Source organism: Panthera uncia (assembly GCF_023721935.1).
Source record: "Panthera uncia isolate 11264 chromosome B2 unlocalized genomic scaffold, Puncia_PCG_1.0 HiC_scaffold_24, whole genome shotgun sequence".
NCBI lineage: Eukaryota > Metazoa > Chordata > Mammalia > Carnivora > Felidae > Panthera > Panthera uncia.
In genome coordinates, this window is record NW_026057580.1 from 5841091 (window position 1) to 5864611 (window position 23521).

General features: G+C 54.5%; 1 protein-coding gene across 2 annotated transcripts in view; it reads left to right on the plus strand.

The window, feature by feature from the left end:
- Positions 1-23521, plus strand: part of CPNE5 (copine 5) — a 93606-nt gene that overhangs the window by 62952 nt on the left and 7133 nt on the right. For both annotated transcript variants that reach the window (XM_049653367.1, XM_049653368.1), the window contains 5 exons: positions 588-692; positions 8890-8931; positions 11034-11109; positions 16684-16737; positions 19926-19987. In XM_049653367.1, coding sequence (XP_049509324.1) covers positions 588-692; positions 8890-8931; positions 11034-11109; positions 16684-16737; positions 19926-19987 — 339 coding nt within the window. The remainder of the gene's footprint in view (positions 1-587; positions 693-8889; positions 8932-11033; positions 11110-16683; positions 16738-19925; positions 19988-23521) is intronic.

The window sequence follows — 23521 nt, forward strand, 5'->3', positions numbered from 1 at the left end:
CAAGAGGGGCACCTGGGTGGCTCAGTGGGTTAAGCATCTGACTCACGATCTCAGCTCAGGTCTTGATCTCAGGATCGTGAGTTCAAGCCCCACTTTGGGCTCTGTACTGGACATAAAGCCTACCTAAACAACCAAACCAAAAAACATCACCAAGAACTGGCCATCTAGTTGGGGGGCCTGGGGGGCTCAGTTGGTTAAGTGTCAGACTTCGGCTCAGGTCATGGTTTCGCAGTTCATGAGTTCTAGCCCCCCCCCCTCCCCAACCCCCATCGGGCTCTGTGCTGACAGCTCGGAGCCTGGAACCCACTTCAGAGTCTGTGTCTCCCTTTCTCTCTGCCCCTCCCCAGCCCATGCTCGCGCTCTCTCTCTCTCAAAAATAAACGTTAGAAAGAATAAAATAAAAAAAGAAAGAAGTGGCCATCTAGTTCCTGGCTGGATGCTGCTAGTGACAGGTGGCTCATCACCTCATGCAGCTGTAGTTTCCACCGTCTGGCATCCACAGAGCCTCTTGGGTTGTGGCCCCTCTGTTCACCTGGATTCTGCCTCCCTCGATTCGGGCCTGACACCTTCCCTCTCTTCTTCACCAGCTTCACCATCTGCCACAAGACCGAGGTCATGAAGAACACCCTAAACCCAGTCTGGCAAACTTTCTCCATTCCTGTGAGAGCACTCTGCAACGGGGACTATGACCGGTGAGATGAGAAAATGTCCCTCCCCAGCGCAGGTGCAGGTGCAGGCTGCCGAGGCAGTATGGGCGGAGCCTCCTGGAGCTGCACTGTCCCTGCCTCTCACCTCCCTGGGCAGTGTCTGCCTTTATCTCCTCCCAGGCCTCCCTCTCCACCCTCCCCCACCGCTGTCTGCCCTCCCCTCCCCCGCATTGGTGAAGACCTCCCCAGGCTGGGGGATTGGGATTCCCCGGGGGAGCCCTTGTGGGTGTTGGGGGTCCTGGCCTGGAGCTCTGCAGCCTGTGTCTCCATGATTTCCAGCGGAGGGGCAAGTGGGAGCAGGTTGGGGCTCTAGATGCAGGCCGAGGTGGCCGGGGCCGCCACCAGCCCCAACTCCTTGCAGATGGAATCTGGGGAGTCAGCATCCCAAGATAAATGGGGGGTGGGGGGCTGGGGCGGAGTACAGAGAACTCGTGAAACTTTTTTGATGTGACAGCTTACTCTTATGACATGTCCACTATCGCCATCACCCTTTAGAGTGTAGACTGTTGGGCGCAGGTCCCGGGTACGCGGCTTCTAATCCTGGCTCTGTGACTTAAAAGCCCTGGCACCCTGGGCAAACTTTGACCTGTCTGAGCTTCAGTTTCCTTATCTGTAAAATGGGTTTTAAATGGCTACCTGCCTGCCTTAAAGGGCTGCTCAGAAGCGCCACAAGCAGGCTCTGGTGTGCATAAAATACCAAACCTGGCATTTTGTCCACAAGCGTTTGTAGACTTCCTACCATGCACCAGGCACTGTGCGCTAGATGCTGGGAAATCCGCAGGGAACAAAACGCATAGTCTTCACCCTTTGCCCAACCTTGTGGAGTTTACATTCTCGCGGGGGAGGCAGACATTAATCCAATAATCACACAGAGAAACATGTAATTACAAACTGTGGTAAGTGCCGGGGAGTGGGGTGGGGGTGGGGGTAGAAGCTGGAAGCTGGAAGCTGGTATCGGTCTGTGTTAAGTCATGAGAACCCAGCCTGGTTTCCTGGTGATTGCTGTTGCTGGGGGATGAGCTGGCAGGGGGTTCACAGGCAGGGCTGCCTGGGCAGCCTTGAGGAGGCCGGGCCTCTGCTGGCCACTTCGACAGGAATACTGGGGTGTCAGACACCTTCGGGGCATCCTGGGCGATGGCATTGGCGTGGGCTCCCTGGGACCCTGCTCACAGTGGCTTCCGACTGGGTAGGTGTGGTGGGATGGAGAGTGAATGACAAGGTGGATGGCCTTCAGACACCCCTGTCTTCCTCCAGGAAGCCCTCAAGATTGCCTTACTAGGTTGCTGATCCAGGAGATGAAGTGGCTCCTTTTCCTGCCTCTTTGTTGGGAACAGAACAGCCACAATCTGCTCCAAAGGCTGTCACTGAGCACCTCCAGAGGCAGTCACAGAGGCTGGCTCCACTACGCCAGCAGCTGTGTGGCACTCAGGGGAATATAAATGTAGCCACGTTTCCATCTTGAGGGAACTTGAAGTCTGACCACAGGGAGTTCAGATGTGTGCACATCTGCATTTTAGATAGCTAAATAATTGTGCAAAATAAGACTGGAGACAAAGATAGGCATTCCAGCCAAATGAACCCCTGGTATGTGTCTGACCGGGTCCTGAGGCTTCTGGGGTGCTGGGGGCTGGGAGGACGGTCTGGTTGGAGCAGCAGGGTGAAAAGGAGGCTTGGGGAAGGCTGGGAGGAGCTGGGGGGTATTGGTTCCTGGAAGAATGGTTGAGATGACAGGAAAAGGGAGGGGAAATTCAAGGCTGAGGGATGGGAGAGCCTGGCAGGTCAAGTTGCACAGGGTGGGAGGAATTGAGATCTCTGGCTCCTCTGCCCAGAGGCTGTTGGGGGTCCAGCTGACCCCCCCACAGCCCTGCACCCTCAGAACCCAACCTCGTTGGGGACAGTGAGGAGGGCAGCCGGTCTCAGAGGCCTAGGGTCACTGTGCAGCCACTGGAGGAGGTGAGGGTGTGGTGGAGGGTGCAGATGGTGGGGAACACCCCCACAGGCCCCCATTTCCCCCTCCCAGGCTGAGCCCCAGACCAGTTTCCTTGCAGAATGGCCAGGCAGCTGGGTCCTTCTCCACAGCCAGGAACAGATTGACCGTGAAGTGAAGTGACTGATGGTAGTGTTAATGGAGGGGCCAGGCATGTCACGCTGGCCTGGAAAACGAGCAGGCCTGTCTGATGCTGTGCTCCAGGGTGACCTATGTACCCAACAGCCACTTGGGAGGTGCAAATGTCCGGGAGGCCCTCTCAGGGGAGGAAGGGGAGGGGTTTGTGCAAGAAAACAAAGCCACTTTTCCTCTTCCGTCTGAGGTACCTCTTGAAGCCTCACAAGAACACATTCAGTTTGATCTAACAGCCTTGTTTTCCAAGCCAGCCGGCACCGGGCACCAGGTTGGGTGCCGTGGGCATTCTGAGCGTCAGACCCAAGTCTCCCTGTTAGGTTGCTCCCAGGCCAGAATGGGAGGCAGACAGGTAATAATAATAATAATAATAATAATAATAATAGCAAAGGCTCCTGTAGCACCTCCGTGGTAATTTATGTCTATGAACTAATTTAATTCTCCCAACGATTAGTATTTCCCCTGAAAAAGGGGCTAATACTATCCACCTTTTACAGGTAAAGGAACGGAGGCCAGAGAGGTGAAGTAGCTTCCCCGGTGTCTTACTGCCAGTCAGTGGTGGAATTAGGATTTGGAACCAGGCAGGCTGGCTAGAGAATCCGTGTTCTTAACCTTCAATCTGCTGCCAGATGTCTGAGACGAGTGTGAGCGGGGTATGTTTGGAGGAGGGCTCGCCCAGGGACTTGGGGCAGATCTGCTTTGAGCCTGGAGGTGGAAGAAAGACTCAAAAGCCTTGACATCTGCCCAGATCAGGGGGTGAAAGGGAAGTCAAGGTCATTAGTGTTTGGAGCTGGGGTCAAGAGACAGAAATGGAAGTGTGACAGGGAGCCAGGGTGAGGGGCTGTGGGACAGGCACAGCGATGCTCTGCCAAGGGGACAGGGGGGACAGAGAGCTGGCAGAGGTGGGGTGCCCAAGGCCTCCGTACAGGTTGGAAGCAGGAGAAAGAAGCGGAGATGGTCAGAGAGGTAGCAGGGTACGCAGGGAGGGCGGCTGTGAGCAGGGCGCTGAGAGGGGAGAATCCAAACAGGAGTTATCAACTCCTATCATGAAAAAGAGGGCAGGAGGATGAGAACCAGGGATCTGTGAGAAAGGATCGTTTTCCTGCCATGATGGGAGTTGGGGGTGGGGGGTGGAAATGAGTTAAGATTGCTGAGTCTTTCAGACATGGGCCAAATTGTGTCCTAATTGGTTTGAATGCATTCTCTTATTTTGTGCATTTAAATCGCGCTAGTAACCCAGAAGTTGGGTACTAGTGACACACCCATTTCACAGATGGGGAAACAGAGGCCTGGAGCTTCTGTATCTTGCCAAAACAAGGAGAAGGGACATTTCTCTTCTCCAGAAGTCGCCTCTGGCTTGGCCCTCCGGTTTGGGGTTCCCCTGCCTTTGCTGTGTCTCCAGGCCAAACCCACGCGAGCCAGCTGAGCACAGTTGGAATCAGGGGAGCTGGCCTCCAGATCAGAGCAAGTCCAGCCCTCCAGTGGAGTGAAGTGGGTGATGACAAGAAGCACTTCCCCCGCCTTTCCTGAAGTCCCCCTACTCTCTCCTTGAACCTTCTGTGATTTGAGGATTTAGTTCCCTTAAGCCAGATTGCCCTGGTTGGGATGCTGTCACTCACTCACTCACACCTTAATGTTGAATGAGTGGATTTTTAAGAGGGTCGGTTGTCCTGGGTCCTCATCTGGGGAGAGGATTCCCCAGAATTGGGGGCTCTCACCTCATAGAAGCTTCATGTGCTTCTGCCAGCCTGCTGGAGAAGGGAAGTGCTTCTCCTCTGAACCCCGCCACATGCCGAGGGACCCAGCCACTACATGTGCCCTGGGTTGGGAGAGTTCTTTCCTCCCCAGCTCGCACGTGCAGAAACTGAACTGCGGCAGAAGAGGTTAGGGCCCTGGCGTATGGCTGGGGTTGCATGGAGCGCTGCCATCCGGTCTCGCTGCCTGCTCAGTGAGGCCTGACACCCCCTCTTCTTGGCCTAGAAGCCTCTAGGACTGTTGACTGGGGGGCTGACTCAATCAGGCGAGGGGACCTGTCAGCCCAGTACCTCTTCCTGCCCCGGGAGACGCTCATTAGGAGGCAGACCTGCACCTCTGCCGGGGCGGGGGAGGGGGGGTGGGGTAGACTATGCTGCCCGTGTGCCAGTGGTGTGTCAAGAGGGGGGCCTTCGGCCTTTGCCAGCGTCCCTCATCCCTGCTGCCCTGCTGAGGCTCACACACACCCAGCTCTGCAGAGCCGCCTTGTGACCTGGGGAAAGCCACACACCCTGGGCTTCCCTTTGTGATTTTGTGGAAGGAGGGGATTGTTACTGGGTGGTAACTTCTCGGAGTTGTTAGATCATAGTCGGGCAATGGGCATTGAATAATATTTATGTTCCCTACCATATGCTAGGCACTGTTCTAGAAGCTGAAGATACGTCGGTGAACAAAACACACAAAAATCCCTAGTGTCGTGGGGCTGATATTTTCATGGTGAATAGGGGATTGTTTGGGAGACAGGGTCTTGGACAAAAGGCTGGAGTGTTTTAGATGGAACAGAACAACACGTGTCCAGTGCTGGTGTGAATGATGCGGGAATGACATAGTTGACTCCTCACAGCACTCCAAAGTGGGTACGATGATCCCATTTGACAGAGGGGTAAACAGAGTCCCTGAGGGGTAGGCCAGTTGCACAGGGCTACACAGCTGGTACCTGGAGGAACTGGGACTGACCCAGAGCCTGCAGCCTTCTCTGGCCACCTCACTGCCTCTCAGATTAGGGGCTCCGTGTTCTGAGCCTTAAATGTCAAATAAGATGTTCATTCCGTGGGTAGCAGAGGCCCATTTCACTGTCCTGTACCCAGGAGCCCCTTCTCTATTGTGCGGTCCCCAGAAATCACAGTTGGTCTGATATGAGCCTTTATTAGGCCTGTGCTAAGGAGTTGGAGCCAAGGCCTGCAGCCCACAAGTGGCACACGAGGTGACCCAGGGCAGCCCAGCCAGGGCTGGACAGTGACAGAACTGTCCATAGAGTAGTCAGAGCCGTGTCTGGCTTCTGCCTCTGCCTTCCCCTGTCTTGAGTGCTGTTTCTCTCACCTCCTTCTCCCCCAGCGCTGGAGGCTGCAGTCTCTGAGCTAATCTGACCCCCTAAGCTGCAGCCATCCCTAGAACCCTCAGCTGAGGCCGGGGTGGGTTTACACAGGAATCCACACTCCAAGTGGTCTTTACCTCGGCTGCAGTGTCACTTTCCCCAAGGAGCTTTTAACAATCCCCCTGCCCAGGCCGTACCCCAGACCAAATGATTCTGAACCTCTGGGGTGAGGCATTGACCTCAGGATTGCTAATGCTCGCCAGGGATCCGGTATGCAACCAGGTTGGAAAATCAGTGCTCTCATCTGGAGAAGGTCAGTGGTTCTGGAGCACATTCCAATCAACCAGGGGACTGACCAAAGCTACCTGTGCCCGAGTACTATCCAGACCAATTGAATCAGGCCCTGTGGCCCTGGGAGTTTTAAAGAAAAGCTCCCCAGTGATTTTTTTTGGGGGTATCCAAGGCTGTGGCTGTAACTGAGGTCCTCCTACAGCCTCTGAGCATGTGGCTATCACTGATCGAGTCGCCTGAGAGGCTGGTGTTGGTGACCAGCACTCCTCCCTGGGGTTCCTGGATGTCCCCTACAGAGCTGCATGGCTCTGGGAAGGACTGGGGGACTTTGGCATTGTGACGCAGGGTCCTGGCTCTGACCCTCACCCGCTCTGTGACCCTGGGCACATCACTGGGAGCTCTTAGGGCTCAGTTTCCCCATCCGAATATGAGGGGGCTGGAGGTTATCACTCCAGAACATGCACAGCAGAGGCGCTAGGGAAACCTTTAAACTAGATCCCGGGGCACTGCCCAGAGCTGCCAAGAACTGGACCTGGGGCTGTGTGTGTCTGGTGATCTGCCAGGTGGCCTGGCTTGGATGCCACGAAGGTCATGTCCAGCCTTGTCGTTCCAGGAATTGGAAGTGGCAGAGCCCAGGCACCCAGGCATGGGTGTCCCTGATTTAAATAAATTTCATATGAAAAACTATCCAAGGGGCGCCTGGGTGGCTCAGTTGGTTAAGCGGCCGACTTCAGCTCAGGTCATGATCTCGAGGTCCGTGAGTTCAAGCCCCGCGTCGGGCTCTGTGCTGACCGCTCAGAGCCTGGAGCCTGTTTCAGATTCTGTGTCTCCCTCTCTCTGACCCTCCCCCGTTCATGCTCTGTCTCTCTCTGTCTCAAAAATAAACGTTAAAAAAAAAATTTTTTTTTAAATAAAAAATAAAAGAAAGAAAGAAAGAAAGAAAGAAAGAAAGAAAGAAAGAAAGAAAGAAAAACTATCCAAGTGTGGCCAAATGCCCAAGTGAGGAGGACGAGGCATTTTTTCCTTTTTTTTTTTTAATGTTTATTTATCTATTTTTGAGAGAGAGAGAGGGAGAACACATGGGGAGGGCAGAGGCAGGGAGAAAGAATCCCAAGCAGGCTCTGTGCTGTCAGCGCAGAGCCCGATGCCCCAGCTCCGTCTCACAAACCGTGAAATTGTGACGCAAGCCCAAACCAAGAGTCGGGTGCTTAACCGACTGAGCCACCCAGGTGCCCCAGGAAGAGGCATGTTTATAGAGACCCATCTGTGTGCTAGGCGGGGTTTGCTGACTTGCTTTGCAGCTGTTCTGCAAGGCTGCTGTTGTCCCTCCTTGAAGATGATGGTCTGTGGCTCAGAGAGGTTCAGTGACATCCCCAGGTCCCACAGCATCTGAGTCTGCACCCCAGCCTCTTTCCTCTCTTTCCAGCTCATCAGCTACCTTCAGGAGCCTAGATTTTTTTTTTTTTTCTTTCCACACAATTCACCTCAGAGAGACATAGTTTTTTTGTTTTTCACAAGAATTTAGAGGGTTCCTTTAAATGGTGGGCTTCTGTGCCTGCCCCATTTTACATTTTGGTAACAAAAATCCGGTTGGTGCACAACCTACAAGACGTTCCCTCATTGGGAACAGTTATGTGCCCTGTTGCAGGCGGATCAGCACCCCGCCCCGGGGGCCGTGAAGGCGCATCTGAAGGGGGATAGCGCCTCCTGCTGGGCGCTGCGCAGTCCCGAGGCCTACTCCTCGCAGACCCGAGGAGATGGGCTGCGGCCATGGGCGAGATGATGAGATGTTAATAGAAGACGGGCCCAGGCACGGGTCTGTGCGAGCCCCACTTAGGACTGAAGGCTGGAGACCCCGGCTCCCCACGCCTCTCCCGCCTCCCCGGACCCTGACCCTGCAGTGGGACCCTGGCAGCTCCCCCCCCCCTCGTCCCTGCCTGGGCGTCCCTGGAGGACCACTGGCACCAAGGGTTAACCCGCAGCCCTCCACCTCCCTCCTCCCACCTCTGGTCTGCTAGCCTGTTGCCATGGAAACGAGCTAAAAATAAAATGGGCTCCCAAAGCCCAGCCCCATGCACAGGAGTCAAAACAAACTAATTAAAGCAGCCAGGCTAAAATGTGAAGATAATTACACCCTCACTCAGGAGCCAGTCGTCGCAATGGAAAAGCTCAGCAGGCCATCCCCCAGTCAGGGGCTCTGGGTCCTTCCCTGCTGGGCTGGCTCCCCACCACTCAGACTCCTCAGACCCGGGGGTCCCACCACACACACCTGCAGTCTTGTCGCCCCCTCCCCAGGAGAGCCCAGACTGGTTAGGCCTGAGATCTGGGGAGCGCCTCGCTCCCACCACAACAGCCCCGCCCCTGATAAATTCACCATATGGCTTCATCCTGGGACCTGTGTCCCTTCTGGGGTGGCCAAGGAGAAGGTGGGGTGAACTGAAGTCTGCAGCTGTTTTTCCACATTCTCCCTGAAACTTGGGGGAGTCCCTACACAGCTTTCGGGCTGCCACTGTCCCTAAGACCTTAGCCAAAAGGCCTCAAGATAGTTCCTTTGTCTCTTGGGCTGCTGCGTCTCCAGTGAGGGCAGCTGGAGCCTAGTGGGGGGCCCTGTATCCCCTTCTGGCCCAGGAGCAGGGGAAGGGCCCCGTTCAGGCCCCACAGGTGCTGGGTCAAGTTCATCCCACCACGGGCCCTTTGCCTTGCAGGACCATCAAGGTGGAGGTGTACGACTGGGATCGCGATGGCAGGTAAGCAGGCAGAAGGACAAAAGGTGAGCAGGGATGGGGACAGCTCTGGGGGCGAGAGGGTCTTCCCGTGGGAGGTCCCCCAGCTCCAGTGGCTTGTCCCTGCCCAGCTCCACTGAAGCACCAGAGGCTCTGTGACCTGCATGACAGGTTCCAGGGGCATAAGAGGCCTCTTTTCCCAAAATAGCTGCCTAGCGGCTGGCCAGTGACTAAAATCTCCTTACATTTGGGAGAATTAGGATTTTCTGAAATGTGCATATCCTAATGTACAGAAACTAGCAACCCCCGAGCGACCCCCCGAGCATTCATGGATGTGTTCTCTGTGTGAGGCTAAGCACACAGAGGCCCGGGTGACCGGGCACAGAAGACAAGCTCAGCCCTCAGAGACTCCCCCGAATCTAGTGGGGAGGCCCTTGGTGCATCAGAGGATCTGTTTGCAGGGAGCAGGCCCTGAGGGAGTCGGCTTTGGGAAGTGTAAGCTTTTTATTTTTTTTAAGTTTATTTATTTTGAGACACAGAGCAGGGGAGGGGCAGAGAGAGCAGGAGAGAGAGAATCCCAAGCAGGCTCCGCATTGTCAGCAGACAGCCCGACTCATGAACCGTGAGATCATGACCTGAGCTGAAACCAAGAAGTATGCTTACCGACTGAGCCACCCGGGCGCCCCGGGAAATGCAAGCTTTGACACACTTGAATGGTCTCCAGAGCCAGGAAGCAGTACCTGAGTAGGGCCAAGCCTGGCCAGTAGGGTGGCACTTTCTAGTCGGGTTTGGGGAGGTCAGTGCCCTCCCTGTCTGTGAATGTGCTCCCAGGGAGCAGCCTCACTGGGAATTCACAGATGAGGACCAGAAGGGGCCTCCTGTGGCTGTAGTCCAGAAACCTCACTGGCTCCTACTTGTCTGTTGGACCAAAGCCAAATACGCCCTGACGTTTGTGACTCCTCCATTCTGTGGGACTGCCAGGGGCGTTGCAGAGGCCCGTACTCCTTATCGATGCCTGTCAAGTCTGCGACGTGGATAGGAGGTACTGTAAAGGGCTGTGCAGACAGCTCTAAGTTAGGCCCTGGCCGGGCCAAGTAGCTCACCTTTCCCCAAGGCCTTCCAAGAGAGGACACCAGTGCCCCAGCACCTGTAAACTCGCTCTGTCCCCCTGTCCTCCCCTCTTTAACCACATCACAGGCACATCAGCTCCATGTTTTCACCCATGATTTACTTCATCTTACCCGGGAGCTCCCCATATTTCTCCTTCACTGGGGAAAACTGGGGACAGCCACCAGATGCCGTAGAGGCCTGCCATCGAGGAGCTCATGGTCTGAATGCAGAGAGCTATAAATACGTAGTCAAAACACAGTGTGGACTCAAGGCAGAGCCAGGCCCCAGGGACACGCCTTGGGCCTCACTCCCCGGAAGGCACTCCAGGTTCCCTCTACCAGGGACAGTGACAGTGGGGGCAGTCCCAGGAGGTGTGGACGCCGCAGAAAACACCTCCAGCTGCCTGGGTGGACGTAGCGTAAATGGCCTTTTCAAAAAGTGTTATTGGGAAAATGTCCAAATACGCAGAAAGACAGGCGAGTTTAATGAATGCTTTTAAGCCTATCATCTGAATTTTACAAGTGTTACATGTTGCCACATTTGCTTTATCTGTGTTTTGCTGATGTAGTTTAAATTACAGACATCAAGGCGTTTTTACCCCTAAATATCTCATTGAGAACGTCTAAAAAATAAGGACCTTTTTCTACATAACTGCGAATGCCATTATCACACCTGACGCATGGAACAATCATTCTTGAATACCATCGAATATTCGTTTCATATTTAAATTTCTCCAGTTGTCCTCAAAATCCCTTGCACTGCTGTCTTGTTCCGACAAGAACCTGAGTCCCGTCGTCCGGGGCCCTGCACTTTGCTAGGTGACCACTGGGTTTCCCACCCCATGGGTGACCCTGGACACTTCCCCAGGGACCCAGCTTCTCTGCTGGCACGTGCCCCTGCAGAAGGGCCCCAAGCAGAATGGGGAGCCAGGGGAAGGGATGTGGGAGGCGGGAAGGTGGGCAGAGGCAAGGGGCGGCCTGGGCCGCTTGGTCTCAGCGGCAGCCCTTCCCTTGCAGCCACGACTTCATCGGGGAGTTCACTACCAGCTACCGGGAGCTAGCCCGTGGGCAGAGCCAGTTCAACATCTACGAGGTGAGGTGGGCGCCCTGGGGGCTGGGGTCTGCTCTGATAATACATGACTCCCAGACATTGAGGACTCCAGGGGGCCATGTGTGGGGCTGGGGTATTTGCACACTCTCCCGGGAGGTGTGTGTTATTGTCCCATTTTACAGTTAAGGAGCCTGAGTCTTGGAGAAGTTGGGGAATTTGCCCAAAGACATGTGGTTCAGTAAGTGGAAAATCAAAAGGCAAACAGTGTTGACGTGTCTGGCTCCAAATCACTGAGTAGCAGTTGGAGCCTGCTGGCCAGGGAGAGGGGACAGCTGTGGAGAGGCCTCCACAGAGTACTTCCAACAAGGTGGGGGGTAGGGGTGCGGAGGGGGCGGGGGGGGGGACATTATCAGAAGTCTCTGAGGCCTGAGACCCAAGGTCCTGAGTTCAAGGTGGCCCTCTGCCTTCAAACAGACCAGTCTCAGGGCCTGCTGAATATCTTACCTTTTCTGGAAGAAAAGAGTCAGAGGAACGGGAGTCAGGATCCCTCCACCTCCAGGACCTGGAGAACCTGGGACAAGGCCCCCAGTCTTTCGGGAGATGATAGTGTTTGCCCTTAAAGGACACTTTCTGCTGCTGAGCCTTTGTGTGTGGGTGTGCTCGCCCTCCCGGGATGCTCTCCCACCTTCCAAATCTGGCCGAGTTCCACCTCCTCTGGTGGCCTTCCCAGCCACTCTGGCCTCGTGCTTCCTCCCTGGGAGCTTCATGCACGGTTCATGCTAGACCAGCTTAACTGCAGATACTTATAACCCTAATAACCACTTGGGTCCCTACCCTGACGCTACCACGTCCTAGCTATGTGACCTGGGCTAAGTTCCTGAACCACTCTGCGCCATGCATACTGAGAATTAAATAAGTCACTAGACCAGTGCCTGGCCCCTAGTGAGCGTTGTTATTATTACATCACTGCTGTCTTCCAGCATCATCTGTTGAGCGTCTGTGTGCCAAGAGATTTACATTTCACCACGGCCCTACAGTTGGGCTCTCTCCTCACATTAGCAGCCACTCAGCTAGCGAAGTTGAAGAACAGGCCTTGACTTCCGTCGCTGAGTCTGAATCGATCCACACTTTCTTCACTCCCTCCCCCTGTGTCTGGGTTCTGAGTGGGCAGGTCTCGTGTTCCAGTTAGACAGAAGCTCCCTAAGGGCAGGCCAGGTGACAGCCCTTTCTGTGGCCTCCTGTCGTGTTGGCCCTGGGCAGCGCTGGGCACCCAGCAGGTGCTGATGATCCGTGCACACACTGAACTCCCTTGAACGAGGCCATTGTGAAGATAGAGCGTGGGTGAATTTCTTTGAAAGGGCTCTGATCCTCACAGTTAATTGCTTTGTTTTCCGCATCAGCCAAGGGAAGGGCTGTCTTTGTTCCCCCACCAGGCAGAGAGAAGCAGGCCCCATCCTTTCCTTCTCTGGCTTCCTTTAAGGAGATTTTTTAGGGAAGTGAAGTAAAGGGATTACATCTTTGGGAGTTTGGCTTTTAAGGGTGCTTGACAGGCTCTGAAGAGGCCATGATCTCTCAAGCTCAAAGCAGACAAGGTTGGGTTGACTTGTTTTCCCCATCAGAAACACCATCAGGTAGAAAAGGAATTCAACTCTGGCAGGGCTTGCAGTATGGGGCGGGGGTCACTGAAAGGCCTTTCTAGAGTCCAAATTGTCTGAAGGGAAAACAGGCTTCTGTCAGGAAAGACCCTTCTCCTGGGCCCCGGCATCACCCTGGGTGTCTGACTCCTATGTCCAGCTGTCTGCTGGCCACTCCTCAGACTCAGCCTTCCCAAACTGAAGGCCTCTCCACAGCTGTCCCCTCTCCCTGGCCAGCAGGCTCCAACTCCTGGGCGGTCGTCATGGGGGGCACCTCGGGAGTCACCCTTGACACCTCTTGCCCCTCACCCCACATGCAGTCCACAACTGAATCCTACCACCTACACATTCTGACATTTGTTCCCTCCATTCCCATTCACCTCCACCGCCATGATCTCCCCCGCGTGGGGGGCTTTGCAACGGCCCCCTAACGGCCTTCCCACCTCCTACCGTCCTCCACTCAGTAATCCAAGGGCTCCTCCAAAATGGCAGTCTGACCACCTCGCTGCCCTCCTTAACCCTTGGCTGTGCATCCCCCCTACTGCGTCAGCCCGGTTCATGCAGAGGAGTGGGGAGGAGGTTCCAAAAGACGCCCTCACCCCAGCTGAGAGTCTGCAGGGCCCTTGACCCACAGGGTAGAGTCCAAGCTCCTCCACACCCCAGCAGCCTGCAATCTGCAACCAGTGGGCGTGCGTAAGTAAACTCACATATCCCACCCCTAGGAGGCCCTGGGGTCTTGCTCCTTCCCTCCCTGCCTTCCGCCACTGTCAGCCCCATTATGCTGTCCAAGGCTCTCTGAACCGCCCTGCTGGCTCAGCCTCTGTGCTTCACTCCATGGTGCCTCCCCTGGGGCTCCCTTAGCTTTTCTTCACTTGGTTGGGTCTGTGGATCTTTGGAGACTCCCTTTGGGTATTATTCCTCCTCCAGGAAGCCTTCTCTGCCTGCACACGCACTCCACCCCCAAAGTCTGAAGTAAATACCTCTCCTCGGTGCTCCTATGCACCCCCCCACCCCCTGGCTATTACCTGTTTGTCAAGCTTCCTGTCCCCTCAAGGACCATGACGTCCTCAAGGGTGGGGGCAGTGTCTCACTCCCTATTCCCAAAGCTGGCACAGCTCCTGGCCCCTGAGAGCCATTCAGGGACTTGCCTGCACAGGAGGGCCCACCCCAGACTTGCCCTGGGGGGCCGTCGGGACCCTGGGGGTGTGAAGAGAAGGAGAGGAGAAGGCGGAGAATTCCAGCCTGGGAGTTGGGAGATTCCCTGGCTGGCCCCCAGGGGGCGATGGTCCCCCACGTGGAACTTCAGGGTGCAGCCATTTAGGGCCGGAGAGGTTGGTACCGTGGGGTGAGGGTGGGGTGCTGGGAGGGCACGAAACCTCAGAATAAACAGGGCGTTTCTTCAGTGCCCACTTCACATGAGGATCTGAGAACAAAACATTGCTTTAATATTAAAACAGTTATAATTAGAGAGTGGAAATGTGGAATACAGGCTAATTTAAAGGTAACCCAGAAGACTTCAAAGAAATGTGCTTGTGGCCAGGTCCTTGGGCGACACCCAGCCCCCCAGGAGTCCATGTTTATTCTCCTCAGCTGGGAGGAGACTTTGGAATAAAAGTTTGAGGTGTATTCAGTTCTAAAAGTTCCACACCCTTATGGGACAGATTGAGAAACTGAGGCACAGTGCAGGGTTGGAGCTGGCCTACTACATGGTTTTCCCGTGAATGTGTCTGTGACCAACACATCATCCGAGTGGCCTTCGTACCTGTGGAGGCTCTGAGGTTGTCATGGGCTCTCTCCCCAGGCTCACAAATTTCCACCTGCAGAGCTGTGGCCAGCCTTCCCACCTGAACTTCCCACCTGGGACCAGCTCTTCCTTCCTTCTGTGTCTACCTGGTCAACCCTGACCCCTTTCCTGCTCCCGCAGCCATGCCCCGGGCCCAAGACCTGTGTTGACTTCTTGACAATGCTGTTTTGCCATAGCTCTCTACCTGTTCCAGCAACCGGCTCATGACCTCTCACCTGGACTAGTGGGGGCGGTAGTGGTCATAGTAATAAAAATTAATAGCAGCTAACACTTATATAGTATTTACTACATTGTGGACCATGTCCTACACACTTTGCTTGTATTGACCTATTTAATCGTCATACCTTTCTATAAGGTAGGTACTTTTCATTCCCATTTTATAGATGAGGAAACTGAAACCCAGGGAGGTTAAGTAACTTGCCTACGGTCACACAGCCAGTAGGTGGCAGAACCAAGAGGGTAAACGTACCCCTGATGTCTCTCCTTCTCCCCTCCCCTTCCAGCATCCTAGAACCTGTGATCTTGCCCCTGCTAGTTTAGAAGTCATCAGACATTTAGCTTGGCCCCTCTAGGCTCTCTGCCAGCCAGCCCAGTTTACTCTTCCACTCTGTGGCCCTGTAGTCAAACTGGACCCCAGTTCTGTGCCCGCCCCCTGCCTCCCCCCACCCCCTTCAACTATCTCCTCTGACTGGAATGCCCTCCCTCCATCTCCCCGTGCCCCAAACCCTTCCTGTCCTCAGCACCTGCCTTCAACACCACCTGTCCCGGGGAGCCTTACTGATGCTGGACCTAGAACAGTCCTTCTTTCCTCCAACTCCCTTCACATTTCTGGCTCCCCTTTTTGGTATCTCTTGTCCTGTATCTCCCTAGGACGTATCTTTCTCCAATTGGAGTGAAGGTTCTAGAAGAGAAACTGGTATCCCCCACTCCCTCCCCCCCAGAAGTATTTGTGAAGGAATGTGTTTGTATTTGTTATCAAGGTGGCACCCAGGTAAGCAGGAAGGCGGGCTGAGGGCTGGAACCTAGTTTCCAGTTTGATCACTACCCAGAGCAGCTTTGTGACCTTAGGCAAGTCACTGTCCCCGTACCTTCATTTCCTTATCTCCAGAAATGGATAGCAACTCTCATTCCGACAGAAGAGGTCTCTGCTAAAGACAGAGCTGGCCATCCCTGGGGAGATGGGGTGGGGGGGATGAATTCACCAGGAACCTGTGGAGGACCTAGGGTGTGAAAATCAAACCACCTTGCTTCCTTTGATGGAAGATTAGGGAAAGGCTGGGCCTGAGCTTCCCAGGTGAAAACAAAAGAGCTGGTGAGGCTCAAGCCCAGTACGGATGTGGCAGGTGTGAAATCCCCCTGGAGGGTTCTGGTCCTCCTCATTCATCCAGAGCTTCTCAGCCGTGGTTCTGCATCTTGGACTTGATGATTTCCTGTGTTGGGGGCTGTCCTGTGCACTCCAAGATGTTTCACAGCATCCCTTGCCTCTACCTTCTCCCCCAGTGTGGCAACCAAAATATCTCCAAACATTGCCAAATGCCTGGGAGGGGGGAGGTGGCAGGCAGTTGAGACCACTGAGTTAAGCCCAGCAACAAGTGATTTTTTTTTTTTTTAGCATCTACTAAATATGCCCCTAGGTCTGTGATATATTCTCTGATGACAGGTCTGGTTTGGAATGAGAGCTTTCACATGAAGAACAGTTAAGGAAATTCTAACTGCAGTGTTGGGGGCAGGGGGGAGCCTCAAAGGCCTCTGGGCAGCAGTAGGGCTGGATCTCAGGGAGGGGGAATTGGTGGAGGAAGGAGGGGAAGGCATTTGGGGTGAGGGGAGCAGCCTGAGCCAACACACAAGGGCAGGCACAGACAGGGCCCCTTTGCAACATCGAACCTCCTTTGGCTGCTTTGGGTGGAGGGCGTGTTTGGGGGAGCAGTGGGGAAGAAGATGAAATAAATATTATTCCTGTTGTGTTTGGTCGTGGAACACTGGGTCTAATCAGGAAGCCCGCGCGTATAAATCTAAATGCCAATCTCTCATAAAACCTCCCGGGACCCTCCCCTCCCCTGGACCCCACATTCTGCTGGCTGGGGCTGGGGCCACACTCGGGTCGTTAGAAGCTCTGGGGGCCCAGCCCTGACTGCTTGGAAACACTCCTTCTTATCCTGTGACTGTTTTCTCTTGCAGGTGGTAAACCCCAAAAAGAAAATGAAGAAAAAGAAATACGTGAATTCTGGCACAGTGAGTGGCACCCGCCGCCCCCCCCTGCTCCCCCCCGGCCCCCGCCGTCCCCTGCAGCCAGGCATAGACATCCTGAGGTCCAAGCTAGGTCTGGTGTCAGGAGGTGCGCATGTCTGCGGGGTGGGCTTGTGCAGAGTGTGGGAACCAGACGTGGGGCGTTGGGGGTGGGGAGGGATGGGGCCGATGGAGCCTCCCCCTGCGGGGAGATAGGAGATGTAGATGTAGATGGTGTAGGCCATACCTGTGACACAGAATGAGAAATTCCCATGGGGACTTCCTGTAGAAAGGAAGCAGAAAAGGAGTAGAGGCCCTTGCTGTGGGAAATTCCCCACCCCGGTGCTTTTTCATAGGTTGTTTCCTTGAGAGGCAGACATTACCATCCCTTTGTCATAAAAGAGGAAACCAAGGCTGCAGGCAGGGAAGTGACTCGCCCAAGGTCACAGAGGCAGAAAGTCACAACCAAGGTCGTAGCTAGAGATGGCAATGAGCCCAATAGTTAAACTGAGCGCTGGCAGCCGGCACTGCCCCTGTTTACCACGACTATCCTAGGATCACACTAGCCCCGTGGCTTCCAGGGGCTGATCTTCAGGACATTCATGCATTTATCCAACAAATGTTTACTGAGCACTGTCATGTTCTAGGCGTGAGGGATACAGCTGGGAACAAGACAGACTCAAATCTTTGCCCTTCTGTTACTTATATTTTAGTGGGGGAGACAGAAAACAAATTATATATATACACACATACATGTATCTGTATTTGTCCTGTGGTTTTGAGTGCTGTAGAAAAAAGTATACAAAAGGTAAAGTGTTGGGGAATGCCAGAGACACGATAACTATTTGATGTCAAGTAATTAAAGAAAGCTTTTCTCTGAGGAGGTGATATTAGAGCAGAGATTCAAAGAAGGGGAGGGAGCAAGTATTGAGGATATTGGGGAAAGAGAATTCTAGCTGTAGGGATCAGCATGTACAAAGGCCCTGAGGCGGAGCCCACAGTGCACTTCTAGAACAAGCCAGCATCTTTGCCCTGCAGATACATTCAAGATTTGTACCCTTCGTGTCCCTCTGTGCTGTAGATGTCCACAGCCCCATCTGCAAATGCAGCCACACTTAGTCCTTAGAGTTAAGCAAACTGCACCTCCAGACCCAGAAGAGGTCCTAGTCAGGGAGCTCCGGGGTTCCTCTGAGGAACCTTATTTTCTCCATCTGTAAAATGGGGCGAATAAATCATCCCTGCCCGGCTTACTGTGCTGGGTGGCTGTGACAGACAGATGGAGACGCAGGCCTGCAAACTGCAAATTACTCTGCTCATTCAAAGGGGACTGATTGTAACTGTTTCTCAGTCAGGAGAATGTTGGAGTAATATTTCCTTTGTCCAAAGCTGCAGTGTGTCTGCTGCAGGCTGTCAGCATTGGGGGCAGGATCATTCTTCCTGTCCCAGGACCTCCCTGTGCATCGTGGGGCGCTTAGCACCCCTGGTCTCAGCCATGGCTACCAGTAGAGCCCCAGGCATCGGCAGAGCCCCAGAACTTTCCTACACATTCCCATGCCCCTAGGGGAGGCAGCACCTTCCCCAGCTGAGAAATCTCAGAGGTACTGCTAAAAAAAAAAAAAGTTTGAAAACCATCGATCTCGTTCCGTTTTCTCAGACATAAGGAAACTGAGGCCCAGAGAGGGGACATGATTTGTTTCAGGTCAGTCTTCACCATAACAAATCAGTCAGGGTCCAGGATGCTTATTAAAATGCCCGTGCCCTGTCCAGTTCTCTGGGGTTCCATTTCAGGAGGCCCGGGAACCCGTGTACAGGGCTTCTCATACTTAATTTCCTGTGTGCAGAATCTTCGGGGAATCTTGTTAATGTGCCACGAATCTGCATGTCTGCATTCTAAGCAGCATCAAGGTGCTACTGCTGCTGCTTCTGGTCCAGGGACCACACTCTGAGCAACAAAGTCCCTGGGTGAATCCGTATGGTCAGGCAGGTTAGGGAGCTGCCTCAGCCCAGAGCCTTGTGGGGGGCAGTGGGGTTCAACCCCGGCTGTCGGTTAGACTCATGTGAGGAGCTACAGAAAGATCTAGGGCAAGAGCCCTACCCCCAAAACGGATGTAATTGGTTTGGGGGTCCCCACCCAGGCTGCAAGATGATCATTGGTCATCTGGTGACCACTGGCCAGGGTAGAGGCCACTGCCATGGTCCACTGCTAGTGAAAGGAGGCTTCGTCCGTCCGGGTGCCTGACACCATAACCACAGCAGGTAGGGGTCTCCGAGGCCCGGCTCAGCACCCACAGACCTTCCCATTATTTGGGCTGATGTCAAGCAGAGGCCCTCCCTGGCCTACCCAGAGAGTTGGTCACGATAGCAGAATCTGCACCAGTAGGGGCTTCCCCAAATTCTAGGGTAGAGTTCTCTGGCACAGGTGATAGGTCCCCTGCCCCAGTCTTGCCTCATTTAATTGGTTTTGGCAGCCAGGCTTTCACTTGTCTCCATGATCCTAAATCATTATTGTAGCGAGGTGCCAGGGAGCTGCCTGTCTTGGCCGAGCTGATGCCAAAGCCGCCAGGAGGCATAGATCGAAAGGCATCTGCTCTGAAGGGGGGCCCCCCGTCAGGTACCTCCAGGGAAAGAACAGGCTGCTTATGAGGGTCTCGGGGCTGAGAAGGCAGGGATCACGAGACACCAGAGGGATGAGTCGGGACAAGTAAGGTTTAAGATAAGCGCAGACCAAAGAGGGGTGCTTTAGGTCGACAGTTAGCAGGACGTGGAAGGGTGGAGCTAGTCGGCTTTGGCAGGTTTTCGGGCCTGTGTCAGGAAGACCCCCTTGCCCTCCACACTCCACATCGGTGTCCACTTAGGGGAAACTCGTGCTCTTGGCTTGACCCCTGTGCCCCAGTGACAGAGGCAGGGCCCTCCTAGGATGCAGTTTGGCATCAAGGTCAAGAGTGCAGGCTCTGGAGTCAGACCGACCTGGGTTCCAGTCTCACTCAGCCGTGTCCTGGGCAGATGGCATGACCTCTTTGAAGCCAGTTTCCTTGGCTATAAAATGGGACCACAGCTGCACTTCGAGGGTCGTTGTGGGTACTGTATGCAGTGGGGTCTGCAGAAGTGGCCTGCTGTGTGCCCCCTGACTCTCAGCAAACCGTCTCCCCCCAACCCTGGGCTCCCCGCTGACCAAGCTGCCTTTTGTTTTCAAGGTCACGCTGCTTTCCTTTGCGGTGGAGTCCGAGTGCACATTTCTTGACTACATCAAAGGAGGGTGAGAAGAGATCCAGCCCGGTTTCTTTGGCTTCAGGGAGAGGAAGGGGGCCCCACCCATCGACATGAGCAGCTCTAGCCCCACGCTGGCCTCTTTGAGGCCCCAGACGTAGCCTGTGAGCCCTGAGCAAACGCCCATTTCTGGCCTCAAACAACTCGCCCGGAGCCGTGCATGTCCCTGGATCCTGAGTGGCCGGAGAGGAGGCTCCTGAGCTGTGGAGGCTCCAGCCTGGGTCACATCAGGTTCCCTTGCAGGGATGGGATCCGGAGGTGGTAGGGACTCCGTGGCAAAGAGAACTAAGGGCTTAGGGAGGCGGTGGAAAGAGCCCTGGACTAGGAGTTAGGAGGCCCAGGCTCTCGGCCCTTCTTAGCCACTTGCTAATTTAGCCCCATTACTTTGGGCAGGTCGCTTTCCCTCCCTTCATATCAGTTTCCTCCTTTACACACACAGAAGTTGGAGTCAAGTGAATTCTAATGGTCCTTCCTTCTCTGAGCTGCTGATACCTGGTCTTTCGGGGAGGCTGGGGGCGGGGAGGGGGGGGGGCAAAGATTAACCTGCCCAGTGTCATCAAGGACATACAAGGGACAGGAGGCATTGGGGGCTGAGCCATCAGATGGTCCCAGGTGGTCAGACACGAGTGTAAGAAGCAGAAAGAGCCAGAGGGGTTGGCATCCAGGCCGAGGCAGGCAGGGAAGCCTGGAGGCTCCAGCCAACAGCTTGCGGAAAGAGAGTCTGACTCCAAGGTGAGGTTAGTGTGCTCCCTGCCAGAACAGGTGCCAGGTCAGGGTGTGGGAAGCCGAGAGCCCACAGGTGCTGGCAGGTGAGTGACTACACCTGTCTGGAAAGAAGACAGGGCAGGTGCCAAAGGCTCATCCCAGCCAAGTGGGCACTTGGCTGCCGGGCTCTCCAGGGCAGAGGGAAAAGTCAGGCCCTGGGAAGCCACACTTACTCTCCCATGACACCACTCCCTGTCGCCTTGAAACTGCTTTCAAGGTTGCGAGCTCTCCTACCCACTGAGCACACACCTGCCTGCGGTCACCCAGAGGGCCCCCCCACCGCTGCCCCCCGCCCCCGCCTCTCCTCTGAACCTACTCCAGACCCTGCCCTTGCTCCCATCCCCCATCAAAACTGCCCTGTTCTCTATCCCATCAAGCATTCCATGGCACCTGCTAATTCTCAAGCAGTCCACATCCTGTTTCTCCTCATTTGCATAGTGCCCCCAATTTACAGAGCACAGTGGGCAGGGTGAGGATGATTATCTCCCATTTTACATAACTTGCCCGTGGCCACATGCCCAGCCAGCAGCAGGGTTCCTCTGTCGCCACATGCTGCATTTCTTCCACAGTAATGAATAATCGTGGCCCTGCCTGCCTCACAGCTACCAGGTGGGGTGTGATGCAGGCGGAGACAGAGGAGTTAAAGGGTTGGGTGCCGCGATGTCTCATGGAGGAGCCCTCAGAGGCTGCTGGCGCCTCCCTGGCCCTCCCCCACACCTCTCTCCGCCCTCCCCAGAGACTTGAGCCAGAGAGCTGGCTCCAGGGAGCGAGAGCTCCAGGTACGTGTCCAGGCAGGCAGCCGATGGATGCTCTTGTCCCGGGATCCTCTCTGGACCTGGAGAGAGGGATTGGCCACCTCTGCCCGGTGTCAGAGGGAGCTGCTTGCTCAGCAGCCTGCCTTCTGCCCTGCTCTGCCCTTAGGCTGGAGAGGCGAGCCCGCAGGGAGCAGCTGTCCCCTAAATGTACCTGCTTTCCAGCCCCTTCCTTCCCTGAGTCTTTCAGAACCCAGAGCAGGGGAAGACCAGTTAAGGAATGAGGCTTGCCTCTCCCCTCATCCTTATTTGGAAGAGCCGGGCCGGTGGGTGTCCCTCAGCTGTGGTCCCATAGACCGGAACTACCCTCCCAATAGTGGCCCTGGGAGCAGAGCTCTTACCCTCCAAGTGTCTCCCTTCCTCTAACAAAGACACGATCTGTCTATTCCCCAGTGAGACATGACCACAAAGAGATGAATAGGGTAGGTCAACTGCTATAACAGATAATCCTGTGACCTCAAGGCTTAATACAAACAACGGTTTATTTTTCATTCATGGGATGGCAGGGATGGGTGAGACGCTCTACAGTCAATGAGGGACCCAGGCTCTTGCCTCCTGGTGGCTGCATCTCTCGCAGATGTTGGAGTCCACTGGATGCTGTGCCTCCAGGCACCAGACGAGGGGAAAGAGCGTGGGCTGGACCGTCTCTGGCCAGCAGACCCTGGCTTGGGTCTCCTGCTAACCGTGTCCTTCATCCTTCCTAGGGGACGATGGTCCCGTGAGCAGCAGCTCATCTGTGGTCAGGTGGGGAGAGGGCTTTGGCTTCTGAGAGGTGCCGTCTGCTAAATGCAGATGAAGTGAGCCCTGCCCCATCTTACATCACCCCAACTGGGACCCACCAGAAGGGTGTCCCCAGGTGTGATCCCAGAACCCCGTCTTCAGAATCCATCCCTGGATGAGGGCAGGGAATGTCTGTTGAAGAAGCAGATTCTGGGGCCCCATCTCAGACCCAAATGAACTGGTATCCTTTGGAGTGGGGCCCTGGGACCTTCTTCTTAAACAAATTCCCCTGGTGACTCTGTGGTCACTAGAACCATGAGACTAGATGTTATCAGGGGTTCACATCGTGTCGGCTTTGTTCTTTAATTTTTTTTTTAACGTTTATTTATTATTGAGAGGCAGACACAGAGTGTGAGCAGGAGAGGGGCAGAGAGAGAGGGAGACACAGAATCTGAAACAGGCTCCAGGCTCCGAGCTGTCAGCACAGAGCCTGATGCGGGGCTCGAACTCAAAAACTGTGAGATCGTGACCTGAGCTGAAGCCGGACGCTTAACCGACTGAGCCACCCAGATGCCCCTTGTCGGCTTTGTTCTGTCAGCATCTAGCACAGAACCTAGAACAGCCAAACCCTCAGAAAGCTTCCCCCTGAATCTGAAGCCTCAAAACCAAACCTTTTATTACAGAAAAATTCCAAATACATGCAAAAGTAGAGAGAAGGTGTAATGAAACCCCAAGTACCCTTCACCCAGATTCAGCAGTTACCAACTGCTGGCCAGCCTTGTTCCATGCATGCTTCCTTTCACCCAGTTAGTTTAATTTAAATGTTTATTTTTGAGAGAGAGAGAGAGAGCAAGCAGGGGAAGGGCAGAGAGAGAGAGCGGACAGAGGATCTGAAGCGGCTCTACACCAACAGCAGTGAGCCTGATGTGGGGCTCCAGCTCACAACCTGGGAGATCATGACCCGAGCTGAAGTCAGACCCTCAACCAACTGAGCCATCCAGATGCCCCTCATCCAATTATTTTGAAGCAAATCTCAGACATCATATTTCATTCCCCCAAATACTTCAGGATATAGCTCTAAAATATAAGGACTTTTTTTTTTTTTTTTTTTTGAGAGAGAGACAAAGCAGGAGCAGGGGAGGGGCAGAGAGACAGGGAAACACAGAATCCGAAGCAGGTTCCAGGTTCTGAGCTGTCAGCACAGAGCCTAATGCGGGGCTCGAACC